General features: G+C 44.4%; 1 protein-coding gene across 2 annotated transcripts in view; it reads right to left on the bottom strand.

The window, feature by feature from the left end:
• EGFR (epidermal growth factor receptor) overlaps positions 1–22436 on the bottom strand; it is a 424001-nt gene that overhangs the window by 70743 nt on the left and 330822 nt on the right. The window contains exons 13-14 of one of the 2 annotated variants that reach the window (XM_030203789.1): positions 16572–16704; positions 5843–5933 (exon numbers count right to left, since the gene is read on the bottom strand). In XM_030203789.1, coding sequence (XP_030059649.1) covers positions 5843–5933; positions 16572–16704 — 224 coding nt within the window. Of the gene's footprint in view, positions 1–5842; positions 5934–10861; positions 10874–16571; positions 16705–22436 lie in introns of those variants that run through there. The other variant, XM_030203797.1, reaches the window with a different exon arrangement.

The raw sequence follows: 22436 nt of genomic DNA, 5'->3' as shown, positions 1-22436 counted from the left end.
TTCTAAAGCCAGACCTAGAGTATCCCCTAACACAAGGTGGGCAACCTGGGTACTTGGCAGTGGCGTACCAAGGGGGGGGCGGTGGGGGAGGTCCGCCCCGGGTGCAACCCACTGGGGGGTGCCGCGGCGCGCACCTGCTGGCCTCGAGTTTGTTAACTTCGCTCGTTCGCTGCAGCTCCCTCTGCCCCGGAACAGGAAGTAACCTGTTCCGGGGCAGAGGGAGCTGCAGCGAACAAGGAAAGTTAGCGAACTCGAGGCCAGCAGGCGCGCGCTGCGGCACCCCCCCCCCCCAGCGGCGTGCACCCGGGGGGGGTGTCATTTCACCGGAGGGGGGAGGAGGTGTCATTTAGCGGGGAGGGGGGGCGCTGCACCCGGGGGGGGGGCGCATCGGCGATCCGCCCCGGGTGCCATCCAGACTAGGAACGCCACTGGTACTTGGGTTTTCAGGATTTCCCCATTGAAATGCATACTTTTGCAAAATACAACCAATTATTTCATACTAACATATTTCTTTATTAATTACAAAACAATACATTTAAAATGATTAATATTTCATAATCTATTATCAGCCACAGTCCTACATGCTGAAACCCAACTCTATGAAGATGTCAAAATTGCACTTCTCTTAAAATGCTTACGTAATGTTCATAACTACCATTTGAATCTTTGCAAAATGGTTCTCTTGGTGCATGACACCCCACTTCAAACTGCTCATATATCGATTTTTCTTTTCCTTTTTTTTTAAAGTTGCATTTCAATATTACATGAATACAAAGTTGAATTGGGATAATGAGCCATATACCAATAAGATATAAATAAGAAATACATTTTAAAAAGGAGAAAAAAAACTTAGGGCCATGTTTACTAAGCCGTGCTAGAGGCGCGCTAGCGTTTTTAGCATGCACTAACCATTAGCGCGTGCTGTGTAGACACCCACAATATTCCTATGGGCGCCTACAGAGATAGTGTGCCCGCAGTACAAACGCTAGTGCACCTTAGTAAACAAGGCCTTAAGGCCCCTCATTAGAAAGCCGCGCTAGCGGCTGCCAGTACGGTACTGCAGCATGACTTTGTAAACAGGGGGGTAAATTACAGCTCAACATAGTCCACAAGATCGGGGGACAAGAATCCCAATTATTCCGAGGAAGAGAAAATTAAAGAAGCAACATATAATAATAATAAATCGACAGGGTGAACCTTCCATTAATTATACAGCTCTCAAAACTGGAGATAACTCAGACTCCACTAACCGCACGCCTTTGCCTTCTAAGAAAAACTGCAGTTGAGATTCTTCATAAAATATATAGGTATGGTTATCCTTAAAAAAAACCCTCAAAGATAGTATCCCTGCTGATAAGGTGCTGAGGATAAAATGTTTTATGTACGGATCAGGGCATTTTCATAGATCAAGCCTTAAATATGAGACAAAGATTCAAGCAAAGAGTCCACCCATATAAGGTGATACATACAGCTTTTAAAAGAGCATATAATGCACAACAAGGTTGGCTCGCTACAAAATCAAAGTCAGAAGGGGAAGATCGGATTACTTGGGTACTGCCATACTCACCCCAAGTGTCATTAATCAGTAAAATTATTTGTAAACATTGGTCTGTTTTGTCACTTCATACAGGGTTTGAGCAAGTTCGGTGATCTGCCTTCACTAGAGGACGCAGTCTCAAAGAATTACTAAGCGTTACCAGGCCCAGGGAATTCTGCCCCCCACCCTCCCTCTCGGCAGCCCTGCAACCTAGGTTAGTATATTGACAGGAAAAGGGAGTTAGACTGAAGTGCACAGGATACATAACTGCTTAAGTTGCTGACTTGTTGGGTGCTAGAGGTTTTGGGGACCCCTATACACTCCTCTCTTTTTCACATAGGTAGAGAGACTGAGTTATACTTTGTATACCAGTGAGGTGCTCTGACCATGTGCTTTATGGTTCAGGAACATCTCAAGGCTGAAGGATAATATCCTCTGTCACATCTACAGCATTCCTGAGGATCTTAGCACAGCTAACTGGAACTCAACAGAAAAAACAGTATCTGAGCACAGAGTCCCTAAGTATTGCAGCTCTTATCTTATGAACTGTAAGTGGATTCCTACAAGTGAATCATCCTGTCTGCCCCTAGTAGCAGGAAAAAAGATAAGGAAAATTGTGTTTGACCCCTGCCACTCCCTTTGGTAGGTCTTGAGAGAAAAAGGGATTGAACCACTTCATGATTAACAAATTGAGATTCTGTAACTAATTGTTACAGTTGCCTCTATCGCATCGGACAATCTGATTACACTAACTGGGGGATGATCAGAAGCAAACGCCGGTGCTAGAGGCTGTTAGCACCATACTAGCGTCGGCGTTTGCTACCGCCCCATGATCAGAGACTTTGAGTGCGTGAAACAACATGCTCGAGGGCTCTGAACGCAAGTAGCATGCAAATGCATGCTAAACAGGGCATTAGGTATTCCTCCCCAATGATCAGCGGCCAGCGCGCCAAAGATTGGGTCGCTGGCTGCGGCAAACCCTACGCCAGCTCCAAGCTGGCGTTAGGTTTTTGCAGATCATTGGGGAGGAATGGTGAGCCCTGTCCAGCACACATTTGCATGCTGGCAGGCCCCCATTCCCACCAACAAGAAAACCTACCAGCGACAGGGGGGCTGGGGTCCACTGGACCACCGGTCCCCCCCCCCCCCGACGATCCCCCCCTAGGTTCAGGGAGGGCTGCAGATCTGGTGGGTCTCCAGCCCCCCAAACCCCCAGCAAATGGTCCCTGGTGGTCCAGTGGGTGCCGACCAACCCCCACCCCCCAGCGACAGGGGGGCTGGAGGTCCGCTGGACCGCCGGTCCCCCCCCCGACGATTCCCCCCCCAGGTTCAGGGAGGGCTGGAGATCCGGTGGGTCTCCAGCCCTCCCAACCCCCCCAGCATTGGCTAGGGTCCCTGGTGGTCCAGTGTCAATCCGCCCCCTCCCTACCCCCTCCCTTGGGTTGGAGGAGGGAGGTAGCCTGCCTCTCTCATAAGTACATAAGTACATAAGTAGTGCCATACTGGGAAAGACCAAAGGTCCATCTAGCCCAGCATCCTGTCACCGACAGTGGCCAATCCAGGTCAAAGGCACCTGGCACGCTCCCCAAACGTAAAAACATTCCAGACAAGTTATACCTAAAAATGCGGAATTTTTCCAAGTCCATTTAATAGCGGTCTATGGACTTGTCCTTTAGGAATCTATCTAACCCCTTTTTAAACTCCGTCAAGCTAACCGCCCGTACCACGTTCTCCGGCAACGAATTCCAGAGTCTAATTACACGTTGGGTGAAGAAAAATTTTCTCCGATTCGTTTTAAATTTACCACACTGTAGCTTCAACTCATGCCCTCTAGTCCTAGTATTTTTGGATAGCGTGAACAGTCGCTTCACATCCACCCGATCCATTCCACTCATTATTTTATACACTTCTATCATATCTCCCCTCAGCCGTCTCTTCTCCAAGCTGAAAAGCCCTAGCCTTCTCAGCCTCTCTTCATAGGAAAGTCGTCCCATCCCCACTATCATTTTCGTCGCCCTTCGCTGTACCTTTTCCAATTCTACTATATCTTTTTTGAGATACGGAGACCAGTACTGAACACAATACTCCAGGTGCGGTCGCACCATGGAGCGATACAACGGCATTATAACATCCGCACACCTGGACTCCATACCCTTCCTAATAACACCCAACATTCTATTCGCTTTCCTAGCCGCAGCAGCACACTGAGCAGAAGGTTTCAGCGTATCATCGACGACGACACCCAGATCCCTTTCTTGATCCGTAACTCCTAACGCGGAACCTTGCAAGACATAGCTATAATTCGGTGCCTGGTGGTACAGTGTCAATCTGCCCCCTCCCTACCCCCCTACCTTGGGTTGGAGGAGGCAGGTAGCCTGCCTCCCTCCTCTTCCTTCGATGACGCAAAATGGCGGCACCCAGCCCTGCCCAGTGTATCCTGGGGTGCGCTGGGCGGTGCTACACACCATATAAGGGAGTTTCTCCCTTATATCCCTATATGGTGTGCAGCCCCAACCAGCGCATCCCAGGATTCACTGGGCAGGGCTGGGCACAGCCATTTTGCGTCATCGAAGGAAGAGGAGGGAGGCAGGCTACCTGCCTCCTCCAACCCAAGGTAGGGGGGTAGGGAGGGGGCAGATTGACACTGTACCACCAGGGACCCTAGCCAATGCTGGGGGGGGGGGGGGGGGGGGCTGGAGACCCACTGGATCTCCAGCCCTCCCTGAACATTGGGGGGAGGGATCATCGGACTTCCAGCTCCCGTTGCTCGGGGCAGGGGTAGTCGGGGCCTGGTGGTCCCATGGACCTCCAGCCCCTGTGTTTGACAGGTTTTGGCTTTTGACAGCCCAGACCCTTCAAACAAGTGCGGGAGGATTGTGCTGAGTGCAAGCTCAGGCACAATTCACCCGCACTTCTACCCATGATCAGCAATAATTGCGTGCTTAAATTTGCATGCAATTATCTCTGATCATTGGTGTGGTAAAGCCCCAAGCTGTTCCAGCGCTATTTTAGAGCGCTGTTTGGAACAGTGCGGGGCTTTAGATCATCTGTCTGTAAATGATTAAGTCAACTGTTGGTTCAGAATGTGCTATCTGGAGTCATCTGAATTATTGATTGAGTGGATTATCTTAAAAATCTGAAAACCGCCTATTTGGCCCCCTAGTGCCAACCAGACTCAGCCCTAGTCCCATCTAAAATACAAATCTGTATATGTACTGGGGAAATATCATATCCAGGTGTGCCCCAGGCAGCTGCCTAGAGAGACACTTACACTAACTCCAGTGGTAGAACAGGGACATTCATAAGCGGTAAAAATCATGATTTGGGCCATCTCAACCAAAAACTTTAAAGTGGTAAAGAGGCGAAAGGTTTTGAAGCAAGGTATTTGAAAAGAGAAGTTAGAGTGACTTTTGTAGGCTCTGTATTACAGGTACAGCTGTTCCTTGGCAGAGTACAGGAGCGTTCCTGCTGCTGGTGTCACCAGACTCATGGCTGAAGAATGGAGCGATGGTGCTGCTGAAACACAGCAGAAGGGCCAGCGCCAGTGGCACCGGCACTGCACTCTTCAGTCATGATCATGACAACACTAGCTGCACCAGCACTCCTGGTTGACAGAGTATGAATTGCAGCTAAGTGCTAAAGAGCGAACGTGGGTAGAGGATACTCTAAGTTAGAGTGTGAACGGTAATTGACTATAAATACTTGGCTTCACAGTTCAGGAAAAAGTTACGGCAATTCATAACATTGTGTTACCGAGTAGCATTTTTAATATTAGCTAACTCACTGTAACAAAAATAACATCAATTTTTCTATTGTGTAATGCCTTTCTCCACTACCAGGGAGTAAACATGTGCTTGTACCATTTCCTGTCATTTCCAATTTGACTTCTGCTAGTTCACTTGTGTGATGGCTGCTGGTGTCTATTTTATAAAAGTCTGCTCCCCCCGACCTTAAAACCTAGCTATGCCTCTGGGACAAATGAGAATTGTTGAGCAGCAAAAAATAAATCTACACATTCCTTTTTATTTTGTTTGGTATGCTATGCTGTTTTTCAGGAGTAATTTGAAACGATTTCCGTAGCCTTATAGAATTATATCCTTGCAGCTTGCAGACACTACGTGAGGGAAGCAGCAAACTTGGCAAATGCTAAAATTCAGTAGGAGAAATGCTTCAGTTGTGCAGTTTGAAGGAACAGTGGTCATGCACCAGTTCAGCATAAGCAATCTCAGTGGTGTTTTCCTATCCCAAATTAAAGAGTGACTGGACTTTAATGGGTTTGTACATGTATTTTTTCAGCTTTTTTACCTCTTCTGTGCAGGTCAGGGTGTTGTTCTTTACTAAGCACTCGGGATGACACGGAAGGCATTTCGAGTTCCTCAGAAACTCCCTTGGCTCCCTGAAAAGTAAACAGGTAGAGAAGTTTCAATTATGTTAATCAGAGCAAAGGGCCTAGGTGTGTTACCCAGCAAGTACATAGATTAATGACTGATTCAGTGCAGCAGTACTCAGTTAAAGTTATCTGGATAATTATCAAACATATAAATGGCAAGAGGCGTACTTACTTGCAAATGCGCAGTAGAAACCCTCTCTGTCCCGCCCCCGCATCAATACGTGATGACGGGGGCGTGACAGAGAGGGAACCTGCGCACCTGCGAGTGAGGGAACCGCCATCGCCACCGCTCCCCCCCCCAGTGTTGCCGCTACCGCTCCCCCCACCCACCCGGAGTCGCTGCCGCCACCCACCCTCCACCCGGCCCTGGTACCTGGCTTCACTATTCAAACCGCCGGAACACAGCACACAGCTCATCTGAGCTGCCATTGGCCTTCCTTACCTGCCTGTGTCCCATCCTCGCCGACGTTACGTCACACGAGGGCGGAACACACGCAAAGAAGAAGGAAGGCCAACGGCAGCTCAGATGAGCTGTGTGCTGCGTTACGGCAGTTTGAATAGTGAAGCCAGGTACCCGGCCTGGGTGGAGGGGTGGCGGAGGGGACTCCGGGGGGGGGGGGGCAGCGGCGGAGACCCTGGGGGGGAGGGGCGGCGGCGACCTATCCAGGGGGGGACCTTTCAACCCCCCCTTCCTTTACTAGCCCGTTTTTACGGGCTCAACGGCTAGTAATTTATAATAGAATATGCAGGGGCATAGTTATTAACGTGGGTTACCATTAAAACATGGTATTTTGCTGTTAACCCCAGTTATCAGTAACTAGGTCTCACTGCATAAAATGATAACTGTGCTACAATAGCACAAGTTAGTGGTAAAATAACACCCTTTAACTAGGGCTGTATATTGATCAAAAGTTTTAATAGCATGATTAATCGTGATTAAAATTTTTAATCACATATTTAATTGCATGATCCAAATGTAAAAGTTGTAAAAAACTATCTGTACATGCTAAATTTTTTCATCTCCCTTTCCTCCTTTCCATGGGCACCACCTCTTCCCTTCCCTTTTCCTCCTCTCCCCTCCCTCTCCTCCATGGGTACCATCTCCTCCATTCCCTCCAGTGGCGTAGCCACAGGTGGGCTTGGGTGGGCCAGGGCCCACCCACCCAAAGTAGAACATGTTTAGTGGTAACTGGTGGGAATCCCGAGCTCCACCAGCTGAAGATTTCCCACTGATGGTAACGAAAGTGCTACTCTCCACAACACCGGCACCTGCACATGCTCAGTTTTCAGTGCATGCCTGCTGCCAAGGTGGAAAGAAGCGTTTTCCCACCAGCTGAGATAATTTTTTTTTTTGGGGGGTGGGGGAGAGAACACTTGGTGCCCACCCAATTCTTGCCTAGGCCCACCCAAAATCTGTTGTCTGGCTATGCCCCTGATTCCCTCCATCCATGATCACCATTTTTTCTCTTCTCTCTTTCCTCCCCTTCCTTCTATGGACACCATCTCCTTTCTTTGATTCTTCCATCCTCATTTCCAGCATCTGTCCCTCTAACAGCAACCCCCCCCCCCCCCACTGAATCTGTTTCTTTTCCTCTTTCCCCCTCCGCCGCCTTCCCCATTCCCTCATGGTTTGCATCTTTCTCTATCTCTCTCTCTTCCTTTTTTTTCTCCCGGCAGCTGTTCTGATTTCTCCCACCACTCTGGTAGCCCCTTCTCCTCTGCATGCTCCTTCTCCCTGCTCCTCACGGCCCTCAGCCTTGACCACTTCAGGGAAAGCACGATGCGTCTCACCTGGCATGAAGCCTCTCTGTAACAGGAAGTCCCACCTCCTCTGACGGAACTTCCTGTTACTGAGAGAGGCTTGGGGCTGGGTGAGATGTAGCATTCTTTTCCTGCAGTGGTCAAGGCCGAGGGCCATGAGAAGCAGGGAGAAGGAGTGAGCAGAGGAGAGGGCCTGCTAAATTAAAGCTACATCCCTGGAATTCCCAAAGCACTGCTTTTTCTTAATCAGGTACAACTTTTCTGGCCAAAGAGTTTTATTTTATTTAAGCATTTAGCTAGTGCCTTTTTTGTTTGGACAAAATTAATTTGAATGGCTAAGATTACCTTGAGAAAACGTTTGAATGCTGTTCTCTTGGGAAGTAATTTTGAAAAGCAGTGTTTTATGCATTAATTTTACAGCCCTCCTCATATGTAAATGGCAGCATTGATACACGTAGAGAAGTCTACAGATGTACATGATATTTCACAATAGTGGCCATTTACACATGGGGAATCTTACTGCTTGCAGATGTTAAGGGAATGGGATAGGGTGGGGATAGGGAGAGTCCTGGGTTGGCTTACAAAGGAGTTATGGATTTCTAATTTCATACAGGGAAATCCTCACTGGGACTGCAAAAGATAGACCTTGGCATTTATAGCTATCCTGAGACACTATAAGTTCCTGCTGAAAGGGGCAACAATTCATGCCACCTTCTGGGCTTCTCTTGAGCCTACCTCCCCCCCCCCCCCCCAACATCTGATTCACCCCATGGCCCTTTGGTCACATCCTCTCCCTGATGCTACTACTACTACTTATCATTTCTATAGCGCTACAAGGCATACGCAGCGCTGCACACCATACACAAAAAAAGACAGTCCCTGCTCAAAGAGCTTACAATCTAGATAAGACATGAGACAGACAAAACAATTAAGGGTAGGTAAATAAAAAGGTGAGGATAAAGGATAGGGCAATAAGTGAGGGTACTGAGTAAGATGCGGAATCCCCCCACACCTCACTGACACTAACTCTACCAAAACAGAACACTCCCTATTTTACAACCCCTATGATACTGAAATCTTCCCCATATGCCCTCGACTTACCACCAAATGGCAACCTTCACTTTCTGCAGATTCCCCCCAAGGCACCATATCCTTTGATGTGTTCCCTCAGCAGACTCCCTTCAACCTCCATCTTGCAATGCTCACCCTAGCCTTACTGAGAATCCCTAATGTCTAATGGGGTGGGACTGATGCCCACTCACTCCCACCTTGCTGATTCCACCACTCACAATAGCCATAGAGACCTCTAGCAGTAATATTGTAGCAATATGCCCTTATATGGAACCCTGACCCCTAGGGATGGTGGGGGCCTGTATTGGTGGGGGTTGTATTGTGGGGGTAGGGTGCGTATGTGTGCTTGCATTGGAGGGATATTGTGTTGTAGCGGGGGGGGGGGGGGGGGGACTGCATTGGGGGGTTGGGCCATGGAGGGATTCTGCATCAGGGGGATAGTGCCTCAGGATAGCTGCAAGTAGTAAGTCTCCCCATGTGTAAATGGCCCTGTTGTGAAAAGTCACACACACACACACACGGTCTCTTTATGTGTATAAATGTAATATTACTGCTAGAGGGGTTTGGTGCCATGGGAAGATTTTAGTATCATAGGGATTGTGATATAGGGAAGATTCTGTATTGTCTCCGTGGTGGGGGTGGGGGGGGGGGAGGTTCTGCATCAGGGAGAGGGTGTAACCAAAGGGTCACAGGAAGAATCAGATGTCGGGAGGGGGAGGGGGGTTATTATGGGGGAGGTAGGCCATCAGGACAAGGTGATCAGGGAGGCCAGAGATTTTGCCACAGGTTGCTGGGAAGGATCAGATGCTTGGGTAGGCCATTAAAGAGGAGTATTGATTTTAGAAAGATGTTCCCAAGTCTACGTGGGGGGGGGGGGGGGGGGAAAGAGGGAAGATTCCCCCACCCCATGTGCAGATTTCTAGAATTGCTGCTCACTTTGTTGATGGAGGTTCTTTTACCTATTTTACAAGAGCTTCAACGTTTGGCAGAGCCTCTTTTAAAGTATTATGGGAATTCTCCACATCGTGCCCTGGATGTGTGAATTCCCCTCTCCATGGGATATACAGCTAGGAAACATATGCATAATAAATAGCAGATGTGTGTGTGTGTACTTTCTGTAGAGGAATTTCCATTACGCACATATTTTCCTTTGCAAATGTGTATTGTTTATGCGCAAACTTGCTGAATAAGTTAGGAAGCCTTTCCGAAAATTACTCTCACTGTGCTTGGTTCCAATGTTCTCCATCTCTGACAATCTGCTTTTAGGGTAGGTTATTATCATTATTATTTGCTGCAGGGCCGGTCTTAGGGAGAGGCGACCGAGGTGGCCGCATAGGGCCCCGCGCTTAAGGGGGCCCCGCGCAGCGCGCCTCAACTGCGCCTCTCCCCACTCGCTCGGATGTCGCCGTTGGACCACAACAAGTCAAGAACCACCAACCACCGCGCTGCCATGATGCCATCAATCATCATAATCCAATCCCGCTGCAGCTGCTCGCTTCTCCCCGGACCGCGATCATCGCTCGCTTGCCACCCCCCACCAGCTTCGCTCACCCAGCTTCCCTTCCACCTTCCAGTGTCCCGCCTTCCGATGATCAGATACTCATACTTCCTGTTTCCGGTGAGGGCGGGCGGGAGTCATTGAGCGGGAAGGAGCTGGAGAGCATGGTCGGACTGAGCGGAGGTGAGTAGCCTGCAGCCATCGGGAAAAGGAGCTGGAGCCAGGGAGTGTCATGGTCTGGTCGGAGGCGGAGACTAGAGCGGAGGTGAGCAGCCCGAGCCATCCTTACTATTGCAAAAGTATTCTCCCTTTCCCTTCCCCAACAAACTCTGATTGCAACTGAAGTAGGAAGAAGCAATTTACGAAAAACAGACTGTTTTGGAGACTGGAAAAAAATTGTGAAATGAGCAGCTTATTAAATATGTCAGGTTTTGTGTTGTATTTTTAACTTTACTAGCTCAGGTTGCTTTTGTACCTGTTTCATATATTTCATTTCCCAAATGTGATACTGTGCTAGAATCAAATTGCTATATTTTCCACGCACTAATCAAACTCATGTACTTTTGATCTTTCTAAGTCACGATGTGTAATGCCATTTCCATGAATTAAGATTCACCTGGGAAGCTGTAACATTTTACAATGTATCAGAGATGTCTCATGCACTGAAATATTGATGCTAATGAAACCATCTCAATAGGAAATGCACAATATTGCTGTGAAAGGTAATATTGATAGCTGATTTCAATATGCCGGATGATGATTTGTATATCCCTACTGTGGTATTATCTTGAAGTAGGGAGAGCCTGGAACCTTTACAAGGAGAATTGCTCCAGAACCTGGTAATGGAACTCAAGTGGGATGGGGCCATATTGGACCTGATGCTTATGAAAGGAGAGAATGTTTATGATGTTAGAGTGGGTAATCACTGGCATTCAGTGGGACTGAATTACTGCTGAAAAGGTTCTGACCTGAGAAGAGCATATATTTTTAGTACACTCCTTGAGTCTATTGATAATGATAAATGGTGGCAGTGACTTGGTGAAAAGTTATTCTGATGATTGTGTAGCAATGCACCGACAGCCACGGAGTAATAGATTTGAGACTGCAAGCTGGCCCTGAGCTTGAAAAGGTGGCTACCCAAGAATGTAAGAAAAAACATGGTCGACTAAGCACAGCTTCATGTCACTGACAGTGGCCAATCTGGGTCCCCAGTATACAGCAGCCTGGTGTAATTACAGTTCTGCCTTTCCACACAAAAGGTTGTAGCTCGTTGGTAATGGTAAGGTTATGAATGTGTTTTTGCACAAGTTTGTGTATAGTGTTTTGCTGTCGAGAGATTGTGTGTCCGCACCTCTGACCGCCCGGGGTTATGAGAATTGGAACTACTAATTGTAGTGGACTTGAACTGAATAATTTCTGGGGAGGGGAGGTTCATGATAGCATTGTGCTTATTATTTCAATCAGTTTTTCTGTACAAATTTAGCTTCATTTGCCTTTATTTGAAATTTCATAAATAAAAAATGTTCTAAAAATTTAACAATCAATGGGGTGGAGCTAGGGCGGGGCGTGGCTAGGATGGGGCCCCACCAAATTGGTCTGCATAGGGCCCCGCACTTGCTAAGACCGGCCCTGATTTGCTGCATTTGTACACCACATTTTCCCACCTATTTGCAGGCTCAATGTGGCTTACACTATGTTGCAAAAGGTATAATCATAAACAGAGTAAGAGGTATGGTCTAATTTAACATATTACTGTGTAAGAAATTAGGTAGATAGGTCAGTAGAATTATTTACATAACACAAAATAAAACAGGTAAGATATAATGACCAATAGTGATAATGTGATTAACATAATCAAATTAGAAGGGATCAGTATTAGTTGGTTTAGATATAGAATGGAATCAAGTCATTAAGGAGGATTTTTATTGTAAGTCTCTTCGAACAGGTGTGTCTTCAATAACCTCTGGAAGGTTGTCAAGTCATGCGTTGTTTTTATAGCATTCGGTAGTTTATTCCATGATTTTGTGCAGAGGTATGTGAAGGTAGATGCGTGTAGTGATTTGTATTTGAGTCCTCTACAATTGGGGTAGTGGAGGTTTAAGAAGGTACGTGATGAACTTTTGATGTTTTGTGCAGGTAAGTCAATTAGGTCTGACATGTATGATGGAGCTTCTCCATGGATGATTTTATGGGTTAAGGTGCAAACCTTGAATGCAATTCGATCTTTTAGTGGAAGCCAATGTAATTTTTCTCTGAGGGGTTTGGCGCTCTCATACTTCGCCTTTCCGAATATGAGTCTAGCTGCGGTATTTTGGGCAGTCTGGAGTTTCTTAATGGTTTTTTTCTTTGCATCCTGCGAAAATGGAGTTACAGTAATCCAGCTGCGATAATTTGTTTGAATTTAGTTAGGAGTGTTATAAGAACTGTTTCAGTGCTGTGATTAGCACGAAATCCGGATTAGGACACATATAATACTGGGAATTTACTCAAGTAATCATTAAGTTGCTTAGTTACTAAGCTTTCCATTAATTTGACTACAAGAGGGATGGATGCAACTGTGCAATAGTTAGTTATGTCATTTAATTTTTTCTTCTGGTCTTTGGGGATTGGAGTAAGTAATATATTATCTTTGTCAGCAGGAAAGGATCCATGTTGGAACATATGGTTTAAATAGGAGGTGAGATTGATTAAAAAATGTTGAGGAGCAGATTTTATTAAAAGACTAGGGCAAGCATCTAGTTTACAATGGGATTTGGTAAATCTATTGATCGTTTGGGTGACTGTATCCTCAGTTAGGGAGTTGAAATTTGTCCATATTCGGTCAGCTGGATATTCGTCAGTAATTGGGTCTAAGTAATCAATAAATGTTTCGTAATTAGAAGAGTTAGGTTATAGTACGGACACTCTGTTAGCTCAGCTGCAGTGCTTAGTGAAGTGCAGGGTAATTTGGATAATGGCCACGTTGTATTGGCATTATCTTTGGACTTAGCTGCAGCTTTTGATTTAGTCTGTCCTGAATGATTGTGTGATTGATTAAAGTCTATTGGCATTAAGGACATGGTGTTAAAATGGTTTGTTTGTTTCCTTTCTTTCTGAACATTCTTTTATAGTATCCATGAAAGCATCCATATCTAAACATTTTTCTATGACGTTTAGAGTGCCTCCAGGCTCTGTTTTATCACCTATTTTGTTTAACATTGTTTTGGGAATTTGGGAATCAATGTATACTGTTATGCACTCCAACAGCCCCCAAAACCCACTGTACCCAAATCTAGGTGCCCCCCTTCAGCCATAAGTGCTATGGTAATGGTGTAGAGTTGTGGGCAGTGGGTTTTGGGGGGGGCTCAGCACCCAAGGGAAGGAAACTATGGACTTGGGAGGTATTTTACTTTTTTTTCTAATTGTTACAAGTACACCCTAGGGTGCCCGGTTGGTGTCCTGGCATGTGAGGGGACCAGTGCACTATGAATCCTGGCCCCGCCCACGACCAAATGCCTTGGATTTGTTCATTTTTGAGCTGGGCGCCTTCGGTTTCCATTATCGCTGAAAAACGATACCGCCCAGCTCAAATCCACACAAATCTGATGCATTTGCCCGGCACAAACCATATTATCGAAAAAAAAGATGGCTGCCCATTTTTTTCGAAAATACGGTCTGTCCTGCCCCTTCACGTACCTGTTCGCGTTCGATTATGCCCCTCCACGTACACCATGATACATGTTTTGTTGTTATCATGTATTGATTATGTAAATGTTTATGCAGGTGTGTCTGCATCAACCTTTAAAATGCTACAGTCATTGCAAAATACTGCCATCCAGCTTCTGAGGGACTCCAAAAAATATGATAGGGTTACACCTTCGGTTATTCACTATCATTGGCTGTCAGTTTGTTGCCGGATAGATTTTAAGTTGTTGGTGATAGCCCATAAGGTTTTTCATGAGCATATGCCCTCCTGTTTGGCAGCTACAAAAGATTACTCGTGAGGAGACCTTTTTGGGGCCGGGTTCCAAGTTTCTGGAATCATTTCCTTGTTGAGATACAGGCTGGAGGTATCCTTAACAAAGTTTAAGACTTTGGTAAAAGCATATTATTTTGCCTAAGTCTTGGTTTATAGGTTTTTGGGATTGTGCAGTCACTTTGACTACTCTTTGCAAGAAATAAACAGTCAGTAAGAATGATGTGAACTTAAATACTCTCTGATATAATATTCTATCCAGCTTATAATCGAAAGAGAAAAACACCTATATTTCGACCCAAATCAGGAGATGGGCGTTTTTCTCGCAAAGGCGCCCAAATCGGTATAATCGAAAGCCGATTTTGGACGTTTCCAACTGCACTCCATCGCAGGAACGAATAAAGTTGATGGGGGCGTGTCTGAAGGCGTGGTGGAGGCGGCACTGGGGCGTGGTTATCAGCCGAGGAGAGATGGGCGTCTTTAGCTGATAATCGAAAAAAAAGGCGTTTTTACTGCGATTTTGGGTCACTTTTTTGGACCCTTTTTTTTCCACAAACAAGTCCCAAAAAAGTGCCCCAACTGCCCAGATGACCACTGGAGGGAATCGAGGATGACCTCCCCGGACTCCCCCAGTGGTCACTAACCCCCTCCCACCAAAAAAAACCCACTTTAAAAACTTTTTTTCCAGCCTCTATGTCACCCTCAAATGCCGTACCCACCTCTATGACAGCAGCATATGTTCGAGCCTGTCACAGCCTTTCCCTGGGTCAGATGTGGCTCTCGGGTGCACTACAGGGTCACATCAGCATTGCATTGTGGTGGGTGTAGAGTATTGGGCTCCGTGATTTCATTAGCTTCTGTTACAGTCTCACGATGTTGGTCGTTGGTAGGCTCTTCTCCCATGGTGCTTTTCCCCCTGCCTACTGGGTCAGAGTGTGCCCTGTTGTGTTTACGGTAGTCCATGAGGTAGTGGCCATTTTTGTAAGCCAGTTTTAGATTTCTTCCATATGTTAGCCACGTTAGAGAACTTAGTTCTTCCCTTGAATGTGGCTGAAAGAGGGCATTGTACAACATTCTGCCAGCTCTGACCTGCTAATCTCACTACCCGGGAGACTCGTTGCCAGTGGTGGGGCACAACCTCTGATCTGCAGTTAACTGTGAGTAAGCGTGCTTATTCCAATAAAGGACGTTTTCGGAGAGATTAGTCTTCAGGTGTAAACTGGTGTGCCAATGTTATACAGCAGTAACAAGTCCTAGAGGCCTGCGTGTATGCAGGTCCCTGGAGCACTTTTAGTGGGTACCGCAGTGCACTTCAGAGCCAGGTGGACCCAGGCCCATCCCCCCCACCTGTAACACTTGTGCTGGTAAATGGGAGGCCTCCAAAACCCACTGTACCCACATGTAGGTGCCCCTTCACCCCTAAGAGCTATGGTAGTGTTGTACATTTGTGGGTAGTGGGTTTTGGGGGAGGGAGGTTGGGAGCTCAGCACCCGTGGTAAGGGAGCTATGCATGTGGGAGCTTTTTCTGAAGTCCACCGCACTGACCTAGGGTGCCCAGTTGGTGTCCTGGCATATCAGGGGGGCGAGTGTACTACGAATCGTGGCCCCTCCCACGACCAAATGGCTCGGATTAGGACGTTTTTGAGCTGGGCGTTTTTAGTTTCCATTATCGCTAAAAAAACCAAACGCCCAGCTCAAAAACGTCCATTTTTTCGAAAATAAGGTTCGACCCGCCCCTTCACGGACCCGTTCTCGGAGATAAACGCCCATGGAGATAGGCATTTCCGTTCGATTATGCCCCTCCACGTAAGCCATTTTGAAACAAGTTATTGTTGGAAAAATGTGGGGTACAAATATAGAAATAAAAATAAATAAATAAATACAATGATTGAATATAATTTTATCTTAGTTGCATATGTGTTTTTTTTGTTTAAATTTCTAGTTTGATTACTGTAGGTCTATCCTATTTTTTAAATGGTGTTCCTGTCTGTTTCTAATATGTTTTACTTTTTTTTTTGTAAACCACTGTGATTGTATAGTACAGCGATATAGCAAATTCTTTGAAGAAACATAAACATAGGGGTCCTTTTACTAAGGTTTGCTAAATGATTTAGCACACTCTAATGATTAGTGCGCGCTAAATGCTGCACAGACCATTTTATTCCTATGGGCTGCATGGCACTTAACGCACATTATTCATTTGTGTGCATTAGACTTGTTAGTGTGCCTTAGTGAAAGGAGCGTGCAGCTCAACTGAAAGACATTTTAATAGCAGGAATATACTTTGCTCTCATACTGCAATAAGAGGAGAAAGTGAAACTTTTTCCCCCAAAGAGTAAGTTGTAAGATTAAGCCTTACCCTCGGTCCTGGTTGCATGCCTCCACACATTCACCCGAGCGACTTGCATTACGACATATAAAGCACTGGAAGGGCCCAGGACCCCAACAGCCTTCGTCTGAGCACAAGGGATCACAAAACTTTTCTTCACTTGCTACAAGAGATCCAGACAAAAAAGCCATTGAATCACAGGTGACATAAACCACTTGCTGCTAATATACATGCACATTAATACCTACTACATGAGCTACCTGGAGAAGACCCCAAGAAGTCATCAAGTCTTTTCTTCTGCTCCCAGGTAAGGTGTTTTGTATCTATATTATCTCCAATAAATATTTATTTCACCTGTTTATAAAGTTTTATAATGACGGAGATTCCACCAATTTGCAAGCCACATTTTTCCAGTGTATGGCTACTCATTTTGTTCCCTACTCTAGCATAATCCTATTACTTTTTATTCCCCTTCAGCCTTAGCCTTCTTCCTTGCAGGCTAAATTCACCTGACCTACTGTACCATTCAGTCTACTTAAAAAAAAATGTTTGTAGAGTGTTTAATTTCTTTTTCACAGCCTGCTGTCACCCTATAACACATATCCCAGCCTTCACAGAAATCAGTAATTGATCCTTGCCTAATTCTCATCCATGTTTTTATCAATGTATATAAAGGATGCACCATGCTAGGGACACCCCATCTCCTACCCCATACCCACTCTTCTATATTCCTTATTTACCCCTTTGGCAATACTCTTCCTCAATTGTACTCATCTGTTGTATATCAGGGGAGAGGGAGAAAGAGGTGGGGTTCTATCTAAAAATTATGATGAATTCTGTGAGTATCAGTGTATCTAGTACTGTATCGATATCAATACAATTCTTATTAACTGCTATTTCTCTGGCTGAGTTCAACATGGTGTACAGATAAGGGAATCAAAGTACAAAATACAGTATATAGGGTTGTCCAACCTTGGTCCTTGAGGTCCACAATCCAGTTGGGTTTTCAGGATTTCCCCAATGAATATGCATGACATCTATTTGCATGCACTGCCTCTTTGTATGCACATAGATCTCATGCATATTCATTGGGGAAATCCTGAAAACCTGACCTTGCGAGGGCCAAGGTTGGACACCCCTGGTATAAAATCTACACTAGACAAGCAAAATTCACGGTTTTTCGTCAGCATATATAATAAAAAAAACATTTAAAAAAACATGAATGAATCAAAAATTATACTCCTTTAAACAAAAAGGTTTTAACCTTTTTTCAAAATTTCCAATAGCTTTGTTCTAATCTTAAATGGAGAGGGAAAGAGTTCCAAACAGACACTCCACTGCTAAAAAATAAGGTCTTAACTAAATGAAGGAGGACAAAGAATCAATTTATCATGTAACTTATATGAAAATCTATTTAGAAGAACAAAAACTATATTTATCAGTAATTCAGAAACAGTACCATAAAGAATCTGATAAAACAAACAGGCCACTTTAAATATAATTCATTCATTAACTGGATGCCAGTGAAGTTAGCAATATAACCTGACACACTACTAAATTTATATTAAAAAAAATTTAAAACCTGGCAGCAGTGTTTTGAATACTTTATAACCTCCTTAAATATTTGGAGGACAGTGCCGAATAAAGAATATTGCAGTAATCCAGATGTGGAAGAATTAGCACCTAGACTACAAGAGCAAACGTTTGTTGATGAAAAAGTGGTCTTAGTAACCCGTATAATGTATTAACAAAAAAGTCTTGTGAAGGATAATTCAACAAAGAAGTACATATTCTAAGGCTCCAAGAACGTGTCTGAAGTTTCTTTTATAAGGGAAAGTGGGCACCTAATTATTTTCATAGAATGCTACCATAACAGGTCAAATATGAACCTATATTTTAGATGTGAGCACTTAAAGTCAGCCCTAGAGCAGCACCTGGACTGTGAAAAACATGAATAGATTACAATCCTATATAATAAAACTCACCCTCAACGTTCTGAGGACACTGACGTCACTGTAGCCAAGCCACTGACGTCACTTCCGTCATGAAGGGTTCGTGGTGGTGAAGCCACAGAAAGCACCAAGTCTCTGGGCCCCGCCCTCGCGTCAAACATAATGACGTCGAGGGCGGAGCAATGGCGTCACGCAACGAGGGTGAAGCAATGGCGTCAGTGGCTTCAGAACGACGAACAGGAGGGGAGGTACGGAGGGAGGGGGTGTTGGGGAGGAAAACCTTGCTAGCGCCCGTTTCATTTGTTCCAGAAACGGGCCTTTTTTACTAGTATTTTATAATCTATGTGCATAAATATAACCATCTCTGGGAAAAGCACCAGAAACAAAAAAAATGAGGTTTTAATATATTCTGTTAAAGCAATGTACAATACCACAGTCCAAACCCCATCCTTTTATTTGAAAAAACAGTTACAGAAGTTCAAACATGTAAATTTTGCAGACTGCATATGCACCCATGATATGAAAAAAAAAAAATCAGCCATTCTCCAACATTTTGGATCTGCCATCATGTATGTAGCTAAATCTAGGAAGATCCTCTGGGGTCATTTTACTAAGCCGCGGTAAAAAGTGGCCTGCGGTAGTGTAGGCGCGTGTTTTGAGCTACTTTTTACCACATCTACAAAAAAGGGCTTTTAAAAAATGGGTTGGGAAAAGAGCATGCGGTAAAAGTGAAACCAGCGCGCGTCTAAAACCGGCCTGAGCCCTTAATGCCACCCATTGATCTAGTGGTAAGGGCTCACGAGCTACATGCATGGTGACCGGTCAGCGTGTGACAACTGTCAATTACCACTGGAAATGAAGCACATAGGAGGAAATAAATAAATAAATAAACAAATCACTCAGGCGTTATGGGCACACGAAAAATCTGAAAATTACCACCGGGGGCACAGTAGCCTGGCAGTAGTTTCAATTTGGCATGCGCTGCATGCACATACAGCCTAACGTGCCTTTATAAAAGGGTCCTAGAATTACCCTTAGAATTAATCCTATTTTCTCTTATGTGATCGTGAAGCCAATGGGAAATCCCATTTACAAGTGTTCTGTCAGATTTTTCCAATAAAAATAAAGTAAAAAAAAAAAGAACCTCTTGGTATGTTATAGATACAGTTCAGTGTGACAGAGCCAGCAGAATAATTCAGGAGAAATATGTCAGCTGACGACTACGAGAGGCTAATTTCCTGAATAAACTCCAGCCCAAGATATAATCCTGAGGTGCAGGCAGGACCCTGGCCTAATAAACCAGAGGGAGTCCATCAAATATTGATATATGTGGCCGAGCCTGAGAAGTGACCGAAAACTACAGAGCTGAGCCAGGGGCTACAAGACAGTGGAGGGGTCCGAAAACTGAGGGGCCTGAGTGAGTCATCTCAATTTGCCACCCCCTTGCACCATGGGTGGGCTTCTCCATGTTAGTCTTTTGCATTTGAACAGGAGATCTGTGTAATTAGCAGCATCTGTAGCCGAATGGAGGCGCACCTTAAATACAGAAGAAAATGGCAGAGCTAGTGAGTGAAACAGCAATCCTGCTGCCTTCTGAACCTCAAGAACGCCTACATGTGTTTCAATTGTCTAGTCTGTCTCTAGAGGGGCAAGCATATGGTAAGAGCAATCTCTTGTAGGAGAAAAGCTTTCGACTTGGCATGAAAAAAAGATGTGTTATGGTTATGTGTGGAATAAAGTAAAAGAAAAAGGTGAGAAATGCACAAACTGATCATGTTTAAAAAAAGCAAATAATCAAGAGTGTTGAAAGTGTGCATGCAAATGCATGTTTTAATATATTCATGTTATATGGCATAAAACTTCAGTTTAATTGCCTTGTCAATAATGATGTTAGCAAAATATAAAGCATAAAACAAAATGTTATAATTAACATAAAAATATTAAGGGGCTCATTTTTGAAACAGAAAAATGTCCAAAAAGGGGCACAAAGCGGCACATGGATGTTTTCTTGTCCAAAATTACCCAATTGCTATTTTAAAAACTCATTTTAAGATGTTTTTTTATGCCGTTCATCAGCAGTACGTCCAAATCACAAGGGGGCGTATCGGGGCGGGATTTGTGCGTTCACAAAACTTGGACATTTTTCTGTCATGATGGAACAAAGCAAAAAAGTCCAGGGCTAAAAGTTAGAAGTTTTGGTCTAGACCTATTTCAATCACAACTAAGTCAAAAAAAGGTGTCGTAAATGACCAAATGACCACTGGAGGGATTAAGGCATGAACCCCCTTACTCCCCCAGTTGTCACTGACCCCCTCCCGCTACCCAAATATGTGAAAGAAGCAGTACATACCAGCCTCTGGCAGCTTCAGATGTTACAGCCAGACCTATTAGAGTAGCCTAATGGTCAAAGCAGTGCACTATGGAGAAGGGGACCCAGGCCCGTAATCCATTCTATTACACATGGTGGAAAGTATGAGCCCTCCAAAAACCTACTGTACCTACATATAGCTGACATATGAGGGCATAAGGACTATTGTAGTGGTGTACAGTTGGGCACAATAGATTTTTGGTTGGTTTTGGAAGGCTCCCAATACAATATAAAGGGGTAACTGTGAGATGTATATCAGGGACCATTTATGTGAAATCTACTGCAGCGCCTCCTAGAGGATATCTGTGTGGCTAGTCTACTAGGAATGCTGCCCCCCACCCCCCATAAGTCACAATGGTTTGTTTTTGTGCATTTTTCCTGTGGACATTTTTTTCAAAAATGGTCACAAAAGAAAAACGCTTTTATTCATTTAATAATTTATGGAATGGCCCTTAATTACATGCAACCCCCAAAATTGGAAAACTAGCCTTGTTATTTTCCTGTTATTTGCATAAGAATGTTTGAAACATCATTGAGCAGCTGATGTCATTTGTCAACGCCCACTGTTGTCAGAAAGGCAGGGTGTTAAAAAGACGCCGAGTTATTTGACACATCATTGAGCAGCTGACATCATATGTCAACGGCCATTGCTGTCAGAAAGGCGGGTTGTTATAAAGACGCCACCGCCATTATTCAGTGCTCCGCTTCAGCAGGCAGCCAGTACAGAAGCTAAATATGAACAGTTCCACTTTTTTACAATGCTGGTTTTCTTTCTTTTTTTTTTTTTAATTCTTTATTTATAAAGTTTTTAATACAATTTCAAAGTGAACTTTGTCAAGAAATATGCCATAATATATCAAAGAAACAATATTTTGGGAGTAAACTACCCCAACAATTATAATTTTTAAATGCAGTAGTCCACAAAGTAGGGGAGACTGATATAAATATCCTTAATAGAGGAAGAGGATACTATAAAAAGAAAACAATTACACATAAAGGATGGATGTCAAGAATTACGATTACATTCTACTTTTAATGTCCAACAATTAGAACAAAGTCTCTGGTCATTTGGGAAGCCTTGCATCAATAAAAGTTCACACTTGAGATGATTCAAAGAAATGATATGCCGTATTCTCTATCTGAATCACACATTTACATGGAAATCTTAATTGGAATTTAGCTCCCAAAGTCAGAATCTCTTGTCTCATAGTCAAAAACTTTTTCCTTCTTTCCTGTGTCACCCTAGACACATCCGGAAATATCTGGATCTTTTCTCCCATAAAAGATACTGGAATCTTTTGTCTTAAATAAAGTCTTATTACTATCTCTTTATCTTGGAGGAAAACAAATGAAACTAATAAGGTAGACCTAAAGTCTACTATATCTTGTGAGTTCTCGAGAACAGCTGAAACATCCAGACTTTCAGAAGAAACATTTGTAGGTAATAAAGCTGAAGTTCTAGTTTCTCGAGTTGGTAAGTAATAAATCTGTAATGGAGGAAATGTATCTTCAGAATAGTGGAGAACTTCTTTTAAGAATTTCTGAAATATTTCTCTTATTGGGGTATACTTTACA

Source organism: Microcaecilia unicolor, chromosome 1, assembly GCF_901765095.1.
Source record: "Microcaecilia unicolor chromosome 1, aMicUni1.1, whole genome shotgun sequence".
In the NCBI taxonomy this organism is placed as follows: domain Eukaryota; kingdom Metazoa; phylum Chordata; class Amphibia; order Gymnophiona; family Siphonopidae; genus Microcaecilia; species Microcaecilia unicolor.
The sequence above is the reverse complement of the archived record's forward strand: the minus strand, read 5'-3'. Positions and strand labels throughout refer to the sequence as shown.